Source organism: Helianthus annuus, chromosome 14 (assembly GCF_002127325.2).
Source record: "Helianthus annuus cultivar XRQ/B chromosome 14, HanXRQr2.0-SUNRISE, whole genome shotgun sequence".
Lineage (NCBI taxonomy): Eukaryota > Viridiplantae > Streptophyta > Magnoliopsida > Asterales > Asteraceae > Helianthus > Helianthus annuus.
The window spans coordinates 34,563,813-34,583,946 of record NC_035446.2 but is presented as its reverse complement, the minus strand read 5'-3'; the positions used below and the strand labels follow the sequence as shown (position 1 = coordinate 34,583,946).

General features: G+C 34.6%; 1 protein-coding gene and 1 long non-coding RNA gene across 2 annotated transcripts; one reads left to right on the top strand and one right to left on the bottom strand.

Moving 5' to 3' along the window:
• The first annotated feature begins 26 nt into the window (after nucleotides 1-26).
• Nucleotides 27-1,148, top strand: LOC110923233. The gene is made up of 2 exons (XR_002583884.2): nucleotides 27-241; nucleotides 539-1,148. It is a non-coding gene; the product is annotated as an uncharacterized LOC110923233 (long non-coding RNA).
• A 2,112-nt stretch (nucleotides 1,149-3,260) lies between these two features.
• Nucleotides 3,261-15,871, bottom strand: LOC110923232 (protein LUTEIN DEFICIENT 5, chloroplastic). The gene is made up of 16 exons (XM_022167387.2): nucleotides 15,713-15,871; nucleotides 15,403-15,568; nucleotides 13,888-14,104; nucleotides 12,928-12,999; nucleotides 12,689-12,799; nucleotides 11,869-12,060; nucleotides 11,614-11,775; nucleotides 10,628-10,723; nucleotides 10,397-10,498; nucleotides 10,177-10,209; nucleotides 6,727-6,807; nucleotides 6,555-6,637; nucleotides 5,255-5,386; nucleotides 4,977-5,037; nucleotides 4,785-4,850; nucleotides 3,261-3,666 (listed from the first exon to the last, which is right to left on the bottom strand). The coding sequence occupies exons 1-16, from the start codon at nucleotides 15,801-15,803 to the stop codon at nucleotides 3,514-3,516; spliced, it is 1,818 nt and encodes a 605-aa protein (XP_022023079.1). The 5' UTR covers nucleotides 15,804-15,871; the 3' UTR covers nucleotides 3,261-3,513.
• Between the last annotated feature and the right edge of the window lie 4,263 nt (nucleotides 15,872-20,134).

The following is a 20,134-nucleotide window of genomic DNA, read 5'->3' as shown; positions in this document are numbered from 1 at the left end:
ATTCTAAAACCCATTTAGGGTTAAACTGAAAAACATGACACTGCACAACTTAGTTATTAGCCTTCACCCTCTCCACTTCTCCAGCGACCAGCCCCTGCCCCACTCCACCGGCACCTGCAGCCTAGGACTGTCCATTACCCCAAAATCATCGGCCTTTTCGTCATCGTTACCCCCAAGGCTCCACCATCATCCAACTCCGGCAGCCACCGTCGACCCGCCCTTGAATATATCTCACTCTCAGGTGTTGTTCTATAACGATTTCTCTCAATTTGCTAGAATTGTTGCTTGATTTGTTGATTATTGTTTGTAAATTTTTGAAAGTTGCTATATGACTATGAGATATGGTATTTAGTATTATTTAGGTATTATAAGCATGAAACTTAGTCTTACTTTGTAATTGATTTTTGTTTTTACTTGCAAAACTATTTTGATTGTTGGAGGTCTTTATTTCAGTGGATCATAACTGAGATTTTTTGTTAAGTGCTTGGCATATCCTATTGGTTTTTTATTTTTTATTTTTTATCTGGTTTGTGATCAGAAGCTTTGTCAAGATATATACCACCAAAACCTCTACATGAAAACAACGCCAAACTGGATCTTCCACTGGTGATAAAGCCTGACCCGACCCGACCGGAATTTCTAACATCAATTTGACGAAAACTCGAGCACCTAAAAAGTGAACCCAGTGGAAAAAAAATCCTGGATCCGCCACTGTTGGTGATGGAGTGAAAGCCTTGACCGGTGTGCAAGTTAAGTTGAAAGGGGATGATAGCATCGGGAATGGATTGAATGGGAGAAGAGGAATGGTGTGTGAAGGCCTTTGATAGATGGGGGGATGAATCTGAAAAGGATTGTAAAAGATGCTTACCCAGGTAACCACTGCCTCCGATTATTAGTAATCTCTTCATTTCATTGGTCTTCACCGATCTCAATTCACGCCGCCGAGAAAGGGTTTTTTTGGGTGTTGCAACACCATTTGCAGTGGAGGAGGGGCTAGGTGCTAAACGGGTTGTGTTTGCAGGTAGGCGGGTTCAACTCGACCCGAACCTAAAACTTTTATACGAACTCGAATCCGACCCGAACCCGAAAATTGTGTCATACAAATGAACCCGAACCCGAAAATTGTGTCATACAAATGAACCCGAACCCGACCCAAATATTCGTGTGTTGACCCGAACACGACCCGTTCAACCCGAAATTGTTTTACACAAATTAATATATTAAATTTAAGGGATTTTTACATATTAAATTCATGGTTTTGTGTGTATTGTTTGACAAGAGTAACAAGTAGAAGAATTGGGGTGATACTACATAATCTGGGTAAATATGTAATTGATTTTACATATTAGAATGAAGAAATATGTAAATATTCATTTAATAAGTCATTAATGGTAAAATAATCATAAATAAGAGTCATTTAAATGAAAAGGGGAAATATGTAACATATATGAGATAGGAAGGTGAAATATGTAATTGATTTTTTGGTTTGGGGAAATATGTAATAAGGAGGCTTAGGAGGGGAAATAGGTAAAAATCCCTTTTTCCTATACAAAAAGTCATTTAAAAAGTTCTTTTGTGTTTGCCAAACACATTTTCTCTTTATTAGTTTTTTTATAAAAGTCAATAAGTTATAAGGAGGTGTGGATAAGAATTCATTTTTTTTAGTTTAAATCAGAAAATGAAGTAACATGTGAGCGAAAAAGACGTTGCGGCGGAGAAAAATATGAGGATTGCGATTGGTGAGATGATGAACTCGATCAACGAAGGATTGGTCGAGCCTTTGACAACCAAATTGGTCGATGAGTTTGTCGTAATCGATCTTGCCTTTAGCGAACACTTCCCATGGATTGATCACTTGCGTTTGTTTTTCGTCTCCTTTCGTCTCCTTCTCCATCCCCTCCCTTTGATGGCTAGGCTAGGCTAGGCTAGGCTAGGCTAGGCTATTGTAACAAATAAAAACCCTTGTTTCAAGGCCTCTAATTGCTTGATTTTGAATTTCTAGGATTTAGGGATTCACTTTAATCCAAACATCCCTTAGAACTATGATTATTAAAAATAAAATAGAATAAAATAAATTGCAATATTACCCTTGTGTTTAGGGGCCATTGACACGCTTGCCCCCTATTTTCAAAAAAAAGTGTTATCTTATCCTCGCGTCTGATCAATTGCATCAATGTACCCCCTGATGGGTAAAAAACTAAAAATGTAACCTTATCAAAAGGGCATTTTCGGAATCTTAGGGGACATCTGAATGGTGAAGTGCTGAACCAGTAAGAGTTCTGAATCATTAAGTGCTAAACCAGTAAGAGTTCTGAATCATTAAGTGCTGAACTAGTAAGAGGTCTGAATCATTAAGAGCCTATATAATGTTTATCCGTTCAAAGGCAAATGTCTAACCAATTCAAATTAAAGGTCTTAATCATTCAAACTCTGTATACTGCTTAACCATTCAGAGGCAAATGTCTGAACCATTCAGACATCTGCTCGTAAAACAAACAGTCTGAACTATTAAGTGTCAATAAGAGGTCTGAACCATTAAGAGCCTCATTAAGAGGTAAACAAACAGCCCCTTATTGGTTAATTGTTAGAACATCGCTTATTGGTTAATTGTTAGAACATCACTTATTGGATAGTCACAAGGCTGTCATGTTGATCCCATTTAGATTCGTGTCGTAATTCAAGTCAACCCGTTTAACGTTCATTTGTGAATATGAGTAATGTCTGGTGACTTGATAACAATTCCAACTCAAACGAAAATTTGTTTTGTAATTGGTGTTCTTTTAATTGTTTTTTTATAAGTCTCAGTTAACAAACCTAGATTATATACGTAGCTCGAGTGCCGTGTTCTGGTCGTGTTTCGGGTTGTATGAGGAATCACCACCTCTAATAAAATTTTTAGGCATAACAGCTAACTACGGTTTTTAGCCAGACTAGTGGTTTAACAATTTGGTTTAGGTTGTTTGAATTTTTTTTTTTCCAATTTAATTAATTTGTACTATAAAGTTTAAAACGTTATAAAACATACACCTTAACTACATTTGTTAAATATGAAAAAAAAAAAGATATAAAAATAACAAAAGTTAAATGACATGTTTGGTTTTTACATGGCTAGTTCCAAGTTCCAAACCAGACCGAACTGTTAAACCACCAAACCATGAAAACTGAATCGTTTGTATCTCAAACCAGCATACTTGCTGTGATTGATTGTTAAAACTGTTTTTTCAACCCTAGCCACGCGGTAAAAACATTGTCAATGATCATGCAAACAACACACCAAGTGTTAAATAAATCCGCAGATGAATGATTATAGATATCATGTTACATATATAAACTATAAAACCAAATCCACATTCACCCGTAAACGATTCTACTGCGACATGTACTCGACGCGCTTCATTCTCGTGGCGCTATGAAACTAGAACTGTTCTGTTTTTTTTTTTTTTTTTGTTGTTCTTCCTATTTTGTATCATATAGTGTAGATGGAAAGAATGAGATTGAAGGTACATCATCTTTCTAAGTAACTACTGGATCAGCTTCCGGAATGTTCGCAGAAGATCCCAGATTTTGTGTTTCTAAGGTAGGAACGATTGGCGGCTTCATTCTTCGTGTTACTGTCATGTTCAAACCTTCGGTTGTGTGAATTGTTGCCCCAGTCGTCATTTTCACCTGAAAAAAAAAACGGTTTCATACTTTTGTAAGGTCTTAAATTTATGTTAAGAATTTAATGCTGTTCAGAAACCAATCCAAAGCAACCTGGCCAGTATGAGATTCATACGGTTCGGTTTTGGCGGTTTAAAGGTCCAAGTAACAGTTTTAAACTTGGAACAGTCCGTTTAAACTTTATTATTATTATTATTTTCTTTTTGGAAAATGTAGCTGTGGATATGTATAACATTCATGATTTCTAGGGCTCTAAACGAGCCGAGTCGAGCCGAGCTAGACCCAACTCAAGCTCGGCTCGAACTCGATTCGAGCTGGCTCGGCTCAAGCTCGAATTTCAAATCGAGCTGAGATTTGAAGCTCGAGCTCGACTCGATTAGAATTCGAGCTAGCTCGGCTCGATCTAGCTCAAACTCACAAAGAACCACAAAATTTAGTACTTAGAAAGCCCTTAAAAATTAATTTCTTCATAGACTAAGGGTCATAATTGCCATTTAATTTAACCATATGGCTAAATATGCAAGTATAAATAGTTAATTCACTTTGTACATTGTCTTTACCTTCTTTTACAGGGGAGATACTCTCTTAGTTTTTGTTTTCTAAGCGATGTGGGACAAAAAAAATAAAAGATGTAAACCTTATCGAGCCAGCACACGAGCCGAGCCAGGCCAAGCTCGAGCTCGGCTCATTTACAAACCGAGCTGAGCCGAGCTGGCTCGTTTACAACCGAGCCAATTTCGAGCCGAGCTTTCTTCGAGCTTTTTTCGAGCGAGCTGCGAGCCACGAGTTTTTTGAACACCCCTAATGATTTCAAAAGTTCTATAAACTAACAACTTAAGAAAAACGGTTTACACTGTAAAAAAAAGGGTCTAGCCAACCCAACCTAACCAACCAGTAGTTAGTGGTTCGGCCTAAAATTTTCATGAGAATCACAACTGGTAAATTTTAGCCACATAAGTTTATAAACGGGTAAACCTAACGAACCCGTAAATCTGATGAGTAATGAGCAACAGATACATGACCGGTAGGGGACTAGACTAGATTACCAGAACCCGCCCGATATCATCCCTATTAACTATGATGCAATAAAACTTAATTAGGTAAGTATAAGAAAAATGACTTACTGGTGGTGCACCTAGTGCCATTTGAAAGTTGAACCTACGAACAAGCATCGCGACTGCAACTATTGCCTGTAGGTACAAGTTTATATAGAAAAACATAGATTTTGTTTACCCTCTCGGAACGTTTAGAATATAACTATTAGTTATGCGACATGGCTAGTTTGTTAAACTTATTATTGTATGTAAAATGAGTACCTCAAATGAAGCAAACATGTCACCGACGCATTTTCTTGGTCCACCACCAAAAGGTAAGTAACTGCAACCGTAAATGACATGCAATGAGCCAATGACTACATTGTGTCAACATTTTAAGCATGCAATAAAGTGCGTGTGATGTATTTAGTTGACAATGTTTGGTTCGTAATTTGTTAAAGAAACAATGTCAGTGATCATTTTATTCGTCGTCTTCCAAAAAGTAAACATCAACTCAAAAATTAATTATAGATATATATCCGAAGACGAGGTTATAGTACCTGAAGTTTTGGTTGCTTTCATTGGGATTTGGTCCATCTAAAGGCCATCTTTCGGGGTTAAACTTGTCTGCATCTACCCAATGAGTAGGAGAGCGATGAAGATTCCAAATAGAGATGAACAAGTCTTCACCCCTATCAACAAATTAATAACAACTTCAATAATCAGTTTCATACTAGCTGCATATGAACCGAATATCCAAGGGTGAAATAAAAGTACCTAATTACCCCTTCTTATAACCAGATTTGCAAGAATGTCATATTTGGTCATTTTATGTATAAATTTCTTAAATAATCAGAATTCGCGGATATTCAGAGTCCAGAGTGTTCATCGAATCGAATATCGAATTTTCGAATTATTCGAATCGAATTATTCGAATAATTTTTATTTTCCCTTGAATTCGTATTCGATTCGAATTCGATTAAAACTTATGAATTCGATTCGTATTCGATTAAAAATTCGAATTCGAATAAATTCGATTTAATTCGGATTCTTTAAAAACATGTAAAAAACTATCAAAATGAAACATAAATTTTTAAGCAGCCATAAAGCACGATATCACATTAAAAAGTTCCAAATAAAGTACCATAAGTCTAAAATTCAAAACGAGAAGTCGGGAATAACCACTCCACATTACAAGTTAATATTTTTAGGGTTATAAATCTATTGATAGATTTGTTACTTAGGTTTTAGTTATAGGCCATGTAGTGGGTTTGGTAATTGGTCATTTTAATACTTGGAAAAAAAATTGAAAGTAATTTATAGTATAGCTTAATAAAAGTTATATATACATTTTATATAAAAATAATAAATAATAACGTATAATATTTATTCGAGTTTCGAATCGAATTTGAAATTATAAATTCGTATTCGATTTACTTGACTCGAATTGAATCGAATTCGAATTCTTTTAATCGAAACGAATTCTTGATAATCGAATCAAATTTAAACGAATTTCGAATTTTTCGAATTCGAAACGAATTTTGAACACCCCTAGTCCAGACAACTAATATATGAGTACTACAACTTAAAACATAAGAAGAACATCGGGCCATTATCTATTGCAGTTTGTCTATTTACATTTTATTATCCGGTTTTGATTATTCAAATAACATCATCATCATACTCGGTAAATCCCACCAATAGCAAAGCTAAGGTAGGGTCTGAGGAGGGTAAGATGTAGACAACCTTACCTCTACCCCGTAGGAATAGAGAGGCTGCTTCCAGTGAGCCCACCCGGCTCGAATTGGACTTAGTGAAATTATTTAAAATCCCAAATTTTAAATGTTTTGTAATTATAACCTCTTAATTGGATACTTGTCAAGGACATCGTCTTCAATGGAACGGCGTATCAAAACAGGTGGTTGTGGGTAGAGCCTCAAGGACTGCAATACATATAATGAAATGTAAAGGAATAATCACATTGATTTATTATACATATTAAGGCCTGAAGAAATAAAAACGTTTTTATTACCTCGTTAATGACTCGAGTTGTATATTTAAGTTTCTTCATGTCTTCCATGGTTGGAAACCTATCACCTAGAACCGCATCAACCTAACAAGCATGTCATTTTAGAATATATAATATTGCATATATTGTGTTCAACAATTAGTTAGATGTCCATAATTGTATAGGCCATTAATTAATGAATGGGTGGATTCGGGTTAGAGGTGGGCATAAAAATCGGTTTGGGATAAAAACGGAAAAAAAAAACCTGATACGATTAGAAAGGTTTTTTATAAACCGGTTTCCACTTGGCACGAACCACCGGTTTGTTTACCGATTACCCCATCACACATCGGTTCGGAAAACGATTAGAAAACGATTTTTTTACAGTTATAAAGAACGGTTTTTTTCAGTTTTTAAGTAAAATTTTTAGTTAATCGTTTGTTTTAAGTTAAAAAAAATATATATAAATATCATGGTTTTAAAAAACGTTTGAGGCGTGCGCCTCAAGGCAAAACGGCCAAAAAACGAGTCTGAGGCGCGCCTCATGGTGTTTTTAATGTATATGCGCCTCAGAGGGGCTGAGGCGCTAAGAAAGCTGCGCCTCAGGTGCGCCTCATGGGATTTTGATAGTTGTTTTTTGATGTTTTTGACTTTTTGTGTCAATTACAAGCATTTCATGTCTTATTTAAGTGTGTTTTTGATGATTTTGATGAATCTGATGATGAAATTAGTTAGTATTATTATTATTTTCAGAGTTAATTGCCATTTTAGTCCCTGAGGTTTGCCCAAATTTGCCATTTTAGTCCAAATAGTTTTTTTTTTACACCTCTGGTCCTGACTTTTCCCTTTTGTTGCCATTTTGATCACATAACCTAACTCCATCCAAAAACCCCATTTTTAACCAGGGGTATTCTGGGGATTTTCATTTTAAATCTTTTCAATTGCCATTTTGATCCAATTCTAAAAAATCAAAAAAATTCTAAAAAATCCAAAAAAAATCTAAAAAAAATCCAAAAATTTCTAAAAAATCCAAAAAATTCTAAAAAATAAAAAAATTCATAAAAATTTCTAAAAATCAAAAAATTTCTAAAAATAAAAAAAAATTCTAAAAAATAAAAAAAAATCTAAAAAATCAAAATATTCTAAAAAATCAAAACATTTCTAAAAAAATCCAAAAAATCCTAAAAAATCAAAAGAATTCTAAAAAATCAAAAAAATTCTAAAAAAAATCAGAAAATTTCTAAAATAGTGAAGTGGTAAGATGATGAAACATGGTAGTTATAAAGTTTGGAGAAGTGGTAAGATGGTGAAACATGTAACATAATGTAATTATTAGACTCACTCACTTTGGAGAAGTGGTAAGATGGTGAAACATGGTAGTTATAAATTTTTATTTTCAATCAGCATCTTGCTGGACTTTGATTTGTATTGTCTTTGGTTTTAATGGAAGTTAGTTTTATTGTTAAAAAATTGATTATAAAGTTTTATTCTTTTATAATGAAAGGGTTCAACAGAGGGGTCATGGACTCCTTACCTCTTTTGGTTCCGTCTCTAAGCAGATTAACGACAGAAATCCATTTATCCATTTAAAAACAGAGAATCTAACATGGTAAAAAAAAAATAAAAACTCTAAAAAAGCGGCAGAAATCCATTTATCCATGTTTGTTTGATTTTTTAGATTTTTTTTTTATTTTTTAGAATTTTTTTGATTTTTTAGAATTCTTTTGATTTCTTTTGATTTTTTTAGAATTTTTTGATTTTTTAGAATTTTTGATTTTTTAGAATTTTTGATCTTTTAGAAATTGTTTTTTGGTTTTTAGATTTTTTTTTTATTTTTATGATTTTTTTTTATTTTTTAGAATTTTTTGGATTTTTTAGAATTTTTTTGATTTTTTAGAATTGGATCAAATTCATAGTTGTCAAAAGCGAGCGCCTTGTGCGCCTAGGCGCAAATTTCAGGCGAGGCGCACCAATTCCGCTTTTCTCCGAGCAATGGTTCAGGCGCATTTCCGGCGAGATTCTCAGATTCCGGCGAGATTTTGGCAAAGTTCTTCACATTCCGGCTAACTTCCGGTGGTGAAAGAAGTAGATGTATTCTGGTGGATAAATTCTGTGATGTTGCAGATTGCCGGAGGCTAGAGTTGCAGGTTAGTGAAGGAGATGGTGAGAGGAAGAAGAGATGGAACGGGGTACACAGGAAAATAAAAGGGCAGGCTTTTTAAATAGTATTTATTGATATGTGTGTGTCTGGGTAAAAAGTAAAAAAGTGGCTAGTGTGCTTTGACTAACATGTGAACAGTGACTTATCACAAACTAGGACTGAGTTGTCAACAGTGACTGTTGCAGGCAAATTGCAGAGCTAAAGTTTTTTCTATTTTTGTTCTATCATCTTTTAAATGAATTGTGTCTAATTCTAATGAATTATGTCATAGGTTTTTTTCAGGTATACTAGATTGCAAAATGAAGGCGTATATTATATTATATATTTATATTTATATAAGTTAGTACACAACTACATCTGTTAAGAGTTTCTTATACACTAATTATCTTAAAGGTTTTAAATTGTTTGATGCTAGTTAGATGATTTTAATATCTAATTAGTATTAAAAATATATTTGGAGATTAATAGTATCTATAAAACTAATACAATTAACATAATATATATATATATATATTCAATTATTGCGCTTTTTTTTCTCAGGCCCGCGCTTTTTTTGCGCTTTGCGCCTAGGCCCTAGGCGAGGCATATGCGCCTTGAGTGCGCCTAGCGACTTTGATAACTATGATCAAAATGGCAATTGAAAAGATTTAAAATGAAAATCTCCAAAATACCCCTGGTTAAAAATGGGGTTTTTGGATGGAGTTAGGGTATGTGATCAAAATGGCAACAAAAGAGAAAAGTCAGGGACCCACAGGCGAAAAAAAATTATTTGGACTAAAATGGCAAATTTAAACAAACCTTAGGGACTAAAATGGCAATTAACTCTTATTTTTATAATCTATATAATTTTTATATTTATTTATTAATGCCGCCTCGGCCTTACGCCTCGAAACTCGTTTCCGTTCTTTTAAACCTTGATAAATATACACAAAACCGGTTTTTAAGCCAGGTTGAAGCCCAATCCAAACCGATCCATATCAATTCGGATCTTAAGGCATTCAAACCGGTTTAAAAACCGACCTTTTATCAACAACAAAAAACGATTGGTATATGTCTAATTCGGTTTGTGTTATAACACATACAACCTCTAAAATTCATATTATCACCGAAGGTGTACTTTTAAGTTTTAACACATACAACCTCTTAATTCATTTTATCAGATAAAATATATGATAGATACCAATTAATTATTCATTTTACAATACATAACTAGTTTGGGGAAAAGGTTTTTCAAGCAATCGCGACCCATGCAAAAAAAAAAAACACAATTTGACCCATCCCCCCCCCCCCCACTCAACTTTTTTTTAACTAACCTCGTTTTGAAGCTTGGACATGATCTCGGGTTCCTGCAACATAAAATAGTCTTATTTCAAGATTTTAACATTAACACATATCTGATGTTCCTAGATTAACCTTTAATGTTTTAAAGATTACTAAAAGAGTAGCCTTCGTAATTTGAACTAAGCAAATGACAAACTAGATCAAAAGATTACTATTTCGACAAATTTCTTCTAAATCGTAGTAGTGAAGTACCTTGGAAAGAAGATAAAAGGTCCATGTCAAAACTGCAGCAGTTGTCTCGTGTCCTGCAATAAGCATCGTCATCAGATCATCCCTTAGTTGCTTGCTCGACACCTACACGTCACAAATACACGAACTAGTTGATTCAGGTTATGTATTATTTGATTTATTTCTAATGCGTCAATACATAATTTTATGTAAAAAATAATGCTGTAGAGAAGAGAACAAAAATAACGCTCATACATTGTCTCCTGATGCCAGCAAGAAATGGAGAATACTTGGATCACTTTCGTTTAAGTATTCCTCATTGAACTGTACGTCTTCTTCGTCAACCATCCTCTGCGTATAAACAGCATGGTTTTCAAATTACAAAATCAACCTCAACACGAGTCAAAGGCGGTCAATTACTTAATTTTCAACTACAGATTGAATTTTTTAAACTAGCATATCTTTTTTATGGTCCTATCCGGTCAAAAGTGGGTCAACTTGGGTTATTTATTACGTATTACGGGTCGATAAACTAGCATATCAATTTGAAAACACTTATGTAAAACTGGCTCAACTTAGGTTATATATTTAACTTATCAAGTGTCAAATTAAAATTAAAAAATTAGCTAAAAGGAAAACATGTGAGAACGTTTAATAGTGTCCCGAGTGTAGTCAAGTGGTTTATGACCCACCAAAAAAAGTACCTAAAAATTAGGGCTGACAAATCGTGTCTTATCGGGTTTAACAGGTCTCTGACGACGCGAATAACATAAGTATTAAACATGAATACAACTTGTTTTAACTACTTTATATCTCATGTCTATAGCACAGTTGTATGTTTTATGTACCAAGCAGAAGAAATGATAGATCGTAGCATCCTAATTATATTTATTTTAATAAAAGTAAAAAACCAAGTAGTGTACTATTTCAGTAAACAGGTTTAATCGTGTCTTATACAGATATCTATTGCCAGCCCTACTAAAATGTAATAATTGTTCTAATCATGTTTTTGTAAATATATAAATTAAAAAAGAATTAACAAAAGAAGTTTTCGTGAGTCAGCCCAATCCAATCCGAACCATATAAAAGGGGCAAATATGTAATTTTGCAAGTTTAGAAGGGAAAATTTGAAATTCCTTCTATATATTATTATTAGCAGTTTTGACCCATTACCCAACGTCCCAACCCACCCGACCCACCAAATTTCCCACCTATATAATAAAGCGTATTACAAGCTTTACCTTGCATATTGCAATTAAATCATCCAACGTTGTGTTGATTAGCTTAAGAGCTTCATTAACCTTCTTCTGTCTCGGGGAGATATCTTTCCATATCGGAATCTCCCAAGTTGGAATAGGTGAGACGCTTCGGTCCTCTGCTTCTCGCAAAACCGTGTATACCGCCTGGTCTAAGATGATCGATCATAAAACATGAGCAAAAATATAAAAATGTAAGAATATATTAGGCGTATTTACCAAAGTGAAACTTTAACATACCTCCACAATCCCATTATCCGTCGTCAAGGAATCAAAATCATAATTAAATACTGATTTCCCGATGATGTCTAATGTCAAACGTGAAAAAAGTGATTCCATTTCTACGTCTTCGCCGTTATACGCAGCATCGTCAAGTTTCTTGCATAGGCGATCGGTTGCTTCTCCAAACAACCCAATCATTGCTGCTACATACTACACTTGAAATTCACTCAAAGATTAAATGAATACCATCGATTACCTCAAAAACACATTAAACTTTTTATTAATGATTTTAAGAAAAAAAATATTATTGCTAATATAATAACATGTTTTTTTTATAAAATATTTTTAGGAGGTTTTAAGCATTTGAGAACACTTTTGAGTGTTTTTTGACCCGTTTGCACTCAGTCGACCTGTTTAACCAGATCACTTCTTAGTTAAGTTTTAAAATATAGGCGTTCCCTTTTGAAGTTGCCACTTGCCACATCACCATTTATATAAAAATGAGTGAATTTCGGTTAAATTCATTTCCAAAGGGTCAAATAGGTAAAAGTTAAAACAAAAAAAAAAGTTTAAGAGGAAAGGGGTCAAACAGGTTAAAAAAAGTAAAAGACACGTACGACATAATCAAGGGTTAGCAACCTCCAAAATTAATATATTAAAAAAAAGAACAGTTGTTTAATATTATTATTTGTAATCGTATTTAACGTAGTACTTTATTGTAAAAATTAAAAAAGAAGAGACAAAGATGTTGGGAAATCAACCCACCTATGTCTCACCAGTTTTGCCAAGAATAAATAAATATAAAAAATAATGGTTATAAGATATGAGATGGAAATACCTTAAGATGTAATGCGGGGACTATAACCCGTCGTCTAACTCGCCAGACCTCCCCATCAGCTGGAATTAGTCCCGTTCCCATTACAAATTCTAGAATTTCAGCTAATATACCCTAAACATCAAATGTCAACTTTGAAAATGTTAATATTTAAAAACTTATATTTTTCGTTTTATTAACAAGATATAGTCACATATGCCAAAAACAAATCAAGAAACAAAAAGAGAAACACAAATGCTTACTTTTGAATACGCCTTTGCATTGTCTTTTAATATGTGCTTTGCAATGTTGGGATCAGAAACAATCAGGAACGACTGCGAGAATACAATTCAGTCAACATTTGTAAATGATAATCTAAATTTTTTGGTAAAACCAAGTTAGAAGATTGTATTATAATTTATACCTTGGCTGACTTTCAACCCGTTTGACTTTTAGCTAAATTTTTTTATTTGTCATGTTTGATACGAAACATAATCCAAGTAAAACACATTTTGAAAAAAAAGGGTAATGCACGGTACCCCTAACCGCGGAGGGGATAACCCCTCCCAGGCCGCCACCCGACAAGCCTGAGCCTGGCAGTAAATACCCTTGCCGAGCCGACCCTTTGAGGGTACTTTGTTCGCCCCAAGGTTCGAACCCGGTACCTCTTGGTAAGAGGTGGGTGTCGGTGGCCAACTGGGCTACCCCAGCTGGTTAGTAAAACACATTTTTGTTAGCTTTATAAATATAATTGGCGCATTAAATAATAATAATAATAATAAACAAATTTAGAAGGTTGTATTATACCTATACCTTGGGTGACTTTCAACCCGTTCCCCCAAATTGACTCGTTTGACTTTTAGCTAATTTTTTTAATTTTGTCGTCTTTGATAAAAAAAAAAAAAAAAAAAAAAAAAAAAAAAAAAACATAATCCATGTAAAAAAACATTTTTGTTAACTTATCCATATAATTGGCCCGTTAAAATAACAATAATATGAGTCTATTAACAAACAATGTTAGAAGGTTGTATTATAATTTATACCTAGGGTGACTTTCAGCCCGTTCCCCCAATTTGACCCGTTTAACTTTTAGCTGACTTCTTTAATACAACATGTTTGATATAAAGCATAATCGAAATCAACCGATAAGTAAATGGATCGAAATTGCGAACTCAATCTATTACCACATGATGAAAGGAACAAGAAAATGAAAAGAGTCAAACCTTGGGACCAAAAGTCAGCCTGAAAATTCCACCATATGTAAGAAAAAGCTCATACAAGGGGATAAAAAACGCCTCACTTCGAATGGCACTAATTGCGCCTTTTGCTTCTGGAATTTTGGGATAAGTTTCACCAGAATTTATCAAATTTGATAAAGGTTCAAGAATATTCGATGGCACGCCTAATTTTGCCAAACCGCTAACCAACAACGATCCTAAACTGTTTTCCCATGAAAAAACAAGAACTAACAATAAGAACCGTAAACCAATTCTTCATCAAACCTATCATATGACAAGCCTAAAAATAATAGTCCAGCCATATACGTTTATAAAAAAATACCCCATCCATACAACAAATAATGCAAGACTTTCCGAAGTCAACATTAATCCATTTTTTTTTTTTTGGGGGGGGGGGGGGGGGGGATCCAGGCAACATATTTGTCCGTACACCAAATTATTATATTTATAATTTATAAATTTATAAATATGCATTAAAGATATATACAAAAATGGCCCAAGGTTATTGAATTACATCAAAAAAAAAAAAAAAAAAAACACAATTTCAAAATCTTAGAATATTTATTTAAAAAGTTTTATAAATTACCCCCCCCCCCCCCCTTAACTTTTTAAATAAAATATGAACTGATTTAAGTTAACTGGCACACATACATAAACCAATCACAATCCTTTACTATTAAAAGCTCTTTATATTAATAGATATATGAAAACAAATATAGTAGATGATGATGGTCGCTCTGAGCAGCCATCTTGGAAATTAACAGACATTGCGGGGATACTAGGCTTGTTAAACATATAAGGGTTAAACATACAGGCTTGTTAAAAAGTAAAGGATTTAGCGTTGTAAACGCATGCGACCTTTTCAATCAGGTAATTACCAGTTACCACAACACCACCCCTTGAAGATTACATATTCTTGTTTGCCAATTAATAATCCTTAAATCCAAGCACAATTAATATATTTGACTAACAGTCAAACATCTTCATGAAACATGGTTATCGTGTCTTAGCAGGTTTAACAGGTATCTGATAACGCGAACAACAAAAATTTTAAACATGAATACGACTCGTTTAACTACTTTATATCCAATGTCTATAAGACAGATGTATATTTTATGCACCTAGAAGGAGAAATAATGGATCCTAACTTTCAAATTTTGATTATTTTTAAAAACGTAAAAAATCACATGGTGTACTTTTCTGTTATCGTGTCTTAGCAGGTTACCTATAGGTTACCGATTGCCAGCCATATAAAAAACAAAGGGAGAACACTTTGGGACATTCTAAGAAGATAAATACAATTAATTTCCATAATTCCCAATTTATATTTTTGATAAAAGAATTTCAAAGTTGTTTCTAATTTCCATAATTCCCAATTTATTAACTTGACACAGATCTAACCATCCATTAAGGGGGATACTGATCATACAATTGCCACTTAAAATCATAATAATAACTTAAATAGCAAATCCAAACACCCCTAAAAACAAGCTGCCATACCTTGGCTGTTCAACCGTAAACGCACCCGAAGCGATTCGAGCCGACAACTCCGCCCGTCGCTTCTCCTCCGGTGTCATCTCTACCTTCTTCCCACTCTTCTCCTCACCGGAATCCGGCTTCCTCCCATTCGAATACGAGCATTTAATCCCACAGCTCCGCGAAACCCCTACCCGAAAAACAAACAAAGAAATTCCAATTCCAATTCAACATCAATTAAACAAAACAAAACAATCAAATTTCCCTTTGCAATGAATGATAATAATACTGAACCCCAACAAGAGTAACAAAGAAGAGTGCAAAGCAAACCCACCATATGATTTGGGGGATTTGAGTTTGAATTTGGTGGTGGGAGTGTTGAGATATGGGGAAGGAAATTGAAGGGTTGTTAAACTGGCAGCCATGTTTAGAGAGAGAGAGAGAAAGATGATATGAAACAAAACATGTGAAGTGCTGTTTTATACGTGTTATTATTGAACAAACAGACAACTACTCTTTGTTTTTGGAATGTACAACGATGGAATCTTTAAATTTCGGGGAGGGCCGGATCCCCTTCGCACAAAGGTGGACAAAACCGGTTTTTGAGGAAACCGAGTTGGATCCAGTCAAAGAAAGTCAAAACCGAATTTGCTCGGATTAGAAAATGGTTTACAGAGGGAAAACTGGTTCGGTTTGAAATCGAGTTTTTTTCGATTCGGTATTAGCTGATTGCAATATGTACATGTACATTCTTAAATTGACTTCAAACATGTGATCAGGTTGAGGCCGGTTTAACTACACTTATTTCAGTTCGGGTTGGGACCAGTTTCTTTGATGAAGTTAGAGTCGGTTGCCAAAAAGTTTGAATCGCTGACAAGGTTATATAGGGTACAAACTTGGTGTAATTTTGATTGATTATGTATAATAATGGTTAGAAGGGGTGGTATATAAGATTTAATGTTATATAGGGGCGGGATTTAGAAAAAAACTGTCATAAAGTGTGAAAACGGTCTCCATTTGTTGGATCAAAACAATATATGGACTAAAATAAAGGGTGACATTTATGTAAATATCAATCACTTACATTATGGTGTGGGGTTCATTAAGGGTAAAAAGGTAATTGTGTCTCTAAATAAATAATTCACACAACAAGGAAACCTATAACGTCCCACAAAACCTCCTTATATTCTACTAAAAATGCGAAAACCCTAGATATTTTATCGTGTCTGAAGATCAGTGTCTGAAGATCAATAACGATCCAAGAGAAGAAAAATCAAAGTAAGTTAAATGTCATGTGGTCTTCAAAGTTATTTGATGTTATTGGCATTTTGATTTCAATAATTTATGTACAGATTCGACTAGAATGAAGTCCACAAAGTCTACTAAACTTAAATGCCATAAGACAAGACTGACAAACAAATGAAGAAGAGAACATCATAACAAGGTTATAAGCGTTACATTTTGTGTGATTTAAATTTTGAAAACGCGAGTGTATGATTACTAAGAACGTTGTACATGTATACTTTGAGTTTGGGTTGTAAATGCCATATAAAGTATAACTTTGAAATATCTTCAAACTATGAAGGACAGCTAATGTTATGATGTATTATACAAATTTTAAACGCCAAAATGTGTTATAAAAACGCCAACTATGGACCTTTTACATTCATCATAACTATAGAAATTACTGAATGCCATAATGTATATTAACTATTGAACTTCATGTAAAATGCCGTGTAAAACTGTGGTTATTGATGTATGATTTCTATGAATGTTGTACATGTATACTTTGAGTTTGGGTTTGTAAACGCCATATAAGTATAACTTTGAAATATCTTTATACGAATCAACTAATAGATCATCAAGGTAACTTTGATACGAATCAGGATTTATAAGCGCAGATCTAGTATTGGAAGTTATCACGGATCCAGGTTTATTCATACGAACCTAGGCTGTCAAAGATTGCTTGAATATCAGCATTATTATCATGAATCTACTCTGAGTGTTTGAATCTGGTTTCATACGAATCAAAAGGAATCAGCATACATCAGCACTTATCTGTAGAATCAATTGCAGCGAATCAGCAGAACCAGTGTAGTGAATTGACATTTACAAATCTAACAGTTACGGATCTGCAGGATTGGAACGAATCAGCACAGGACGAATCAATTGCAGCGAATACAGAATTCTATCCATCCGCTAGAAACTACTTCATTCGCAGAATCGAGCCCATCCGTTGTTATTAGTGCATTCGCACAAATCAGCATTTAAGAACTCCATCCGCATATTTTAACTACATCTGCAGAATTAACTTGAGTCCATTCGCTGAAGTTGATTTATTCGTTGAAAGTTGGTTCATTCGCTGAAATGGGTTTATTCGTTCAAGTTGATTCATTCGCTGAAGCTGGTTCATTCGCTGAATCAAAATTCATCCGCAAAAATTCTACAATATCTCGCATCCGCACTTATCAGTTTCCAAAGCTTGAAAATTGTTTGTTGTTGGTTATTCAAGGATCCAGAATCATACACATTCACGCGAACCGGGATTTCAACTTTTGATTGAATTTTCTAAGTGACATCGGATCTAGTCACCTTTGATTCACACAAGTCTAGTATCAAAATCAGTTTGCACATTCACGGATCAAGAAATTCTTCATCCGCATGAATCAATTGGACCTTCATATTCATGGATCTGATCATTTTTTTGCGCAATTACAGACCAAGATCTGCAATTAGAAAGTGTTGCACAGTTTTTTTATGAATCAAAAAGTGAGGGTTGGTTATAATCACATTGATTCGCACGAACCCAGATTGAGTTCATCCGTGTGACAACTCGAGTTTCCAAGATTCCATTTTTCACATTTATTGCACGTTCATTGTTTGTTTAGCTATTTATTTGCACAATTAGTTGCTATGAAACTGTATACGTTTTGATACAATAAAGTGTATTGTGATTGTGTGTGGTTATGTGTTACTTGTGAAAGTTTTGACGAATAATGGAATGTGGTGATGAAACGGTGATAAATAACTCTTAGGGGTGCTTAGTGCTAATAGTGAAACTTAAATCATTCTTAACCTTAATCCCTTTTCACTAATCATCACTCAAGAAACCAATACACGTACTTTCACATTCTCTGATCATCTCCTACAATCATTTGCTTTATCTTTGGCACAAGTCTTTTGCATCAATCTTGGTCTTTCAATCCATCTAGAATCAATTCAAGGTAATTGTTTAATCATTGCTTGTTGTTAATCGTTGATTGATTGATTCATGCTAAACCCTAGTTCTTCATATGATATTCTCTGCTTATCGATTCATTATGATTATTGTGATAATGATGATTGACTAGTTGTATAAACGATTGCCTGATGATTAGATACATGATATGTTAAAATCGTTGATTTTGATTAGATTACTGCACTGTGAATATGTGAAAATAGGGTTTCACGATCGTATAAACGATACGTAACTGTTACATTGAGTTTGAGTTTATGATAGCTTGAATTGATACTCTGAGTTTTACCCTAGTCCGACTTTTAGTTGATTATGTATGTCCGACTTTTATGATGATTGCTAGGGTCCGAACTTTTATTAAATCAAGTATGTCCGACCTTTATGCTAAGGAGGTGGTAGTCCGACTTTTGAAGAGGAAAGGGGGAGTCCGACCTTTGAGGGATCATTGTCCGAGCTTTGTACAAGCATAGGGGTCCGAGTTTTGGGGGTAGCCACCCCTTGTCCGAGTTTTTAACCAGGGAAGCCCCCCTCCCTCTTGTCCGAGTTTTAGGCCACAAGCACAAAGCTTTGGTCCGAGTTTTTGATATGTAGCACATTAAGGTTCTGACTTTGGTATGTTAATGAGGTCCGAGTTTTAAATGGGGGATTGATGTCCGAATTTGTGAAAGGGGAAGCCCCCTTATCCGAGTTTTGCATGCATGATTTTGTTGAATGCTCGGACACATTAATTACGTTAATTTATTCACTCTGTTAGGTATATAACTCTACTGGATTGTTAACCCGGTTAATTAATTAACACTGTTAGTTATTATTCATGTTATGCTTGTTAAATCTGGAAGCTTGTTATCTTTGCTTAATACGTTAACCTGGTTAAGTCTGTTAAAACCATGGAGCATGTTAATTGATTAACCATGTTAGATATTACCAAGAACTCAGTTATATGGAGTATGACTGTGTGAACATGAACCCACTATTATGTGATGCATGATGATTAACTGCCAAACACACTATGTGACGTTAGATTTGTGTGCAAGATTGTTACGAACGAAAACTGATTATACATACGTGCGTACGATAGGTCGTGATTGATTAACTGTGAGCGTGCGTATTCTTTAGCATACCGAGCAAACCAAAGTGAGTTCACACAGCCAAGGCATGGGGTTCCCAGGGTGGGAATGGGATTGGATTATTTACTTGTACTTCTCTAGATAATGGAACTTAGTGATATGATCCTCGGGTGAGGAAGGTGATTGATTAAGATACTGCTAGACTAGTAATACTAATAGAACTGATCTTCGCACACACGCCAGGGTTGGCCGCGATAATATGACTAATCTTCGCACACATGCCTAGGAAGGCTGCGAACTATACATTAAACTTCGCACAGATGCCGGCTGGCCGCGATACAAATATACCTAGTCTAGAATACTTGGAAACTTTCCCTAATCTTCGCATACATGCCTAGAGGGCCGCGATACGAACTAATACGATACATGACTTAATGAACGAACACAAGGCTTA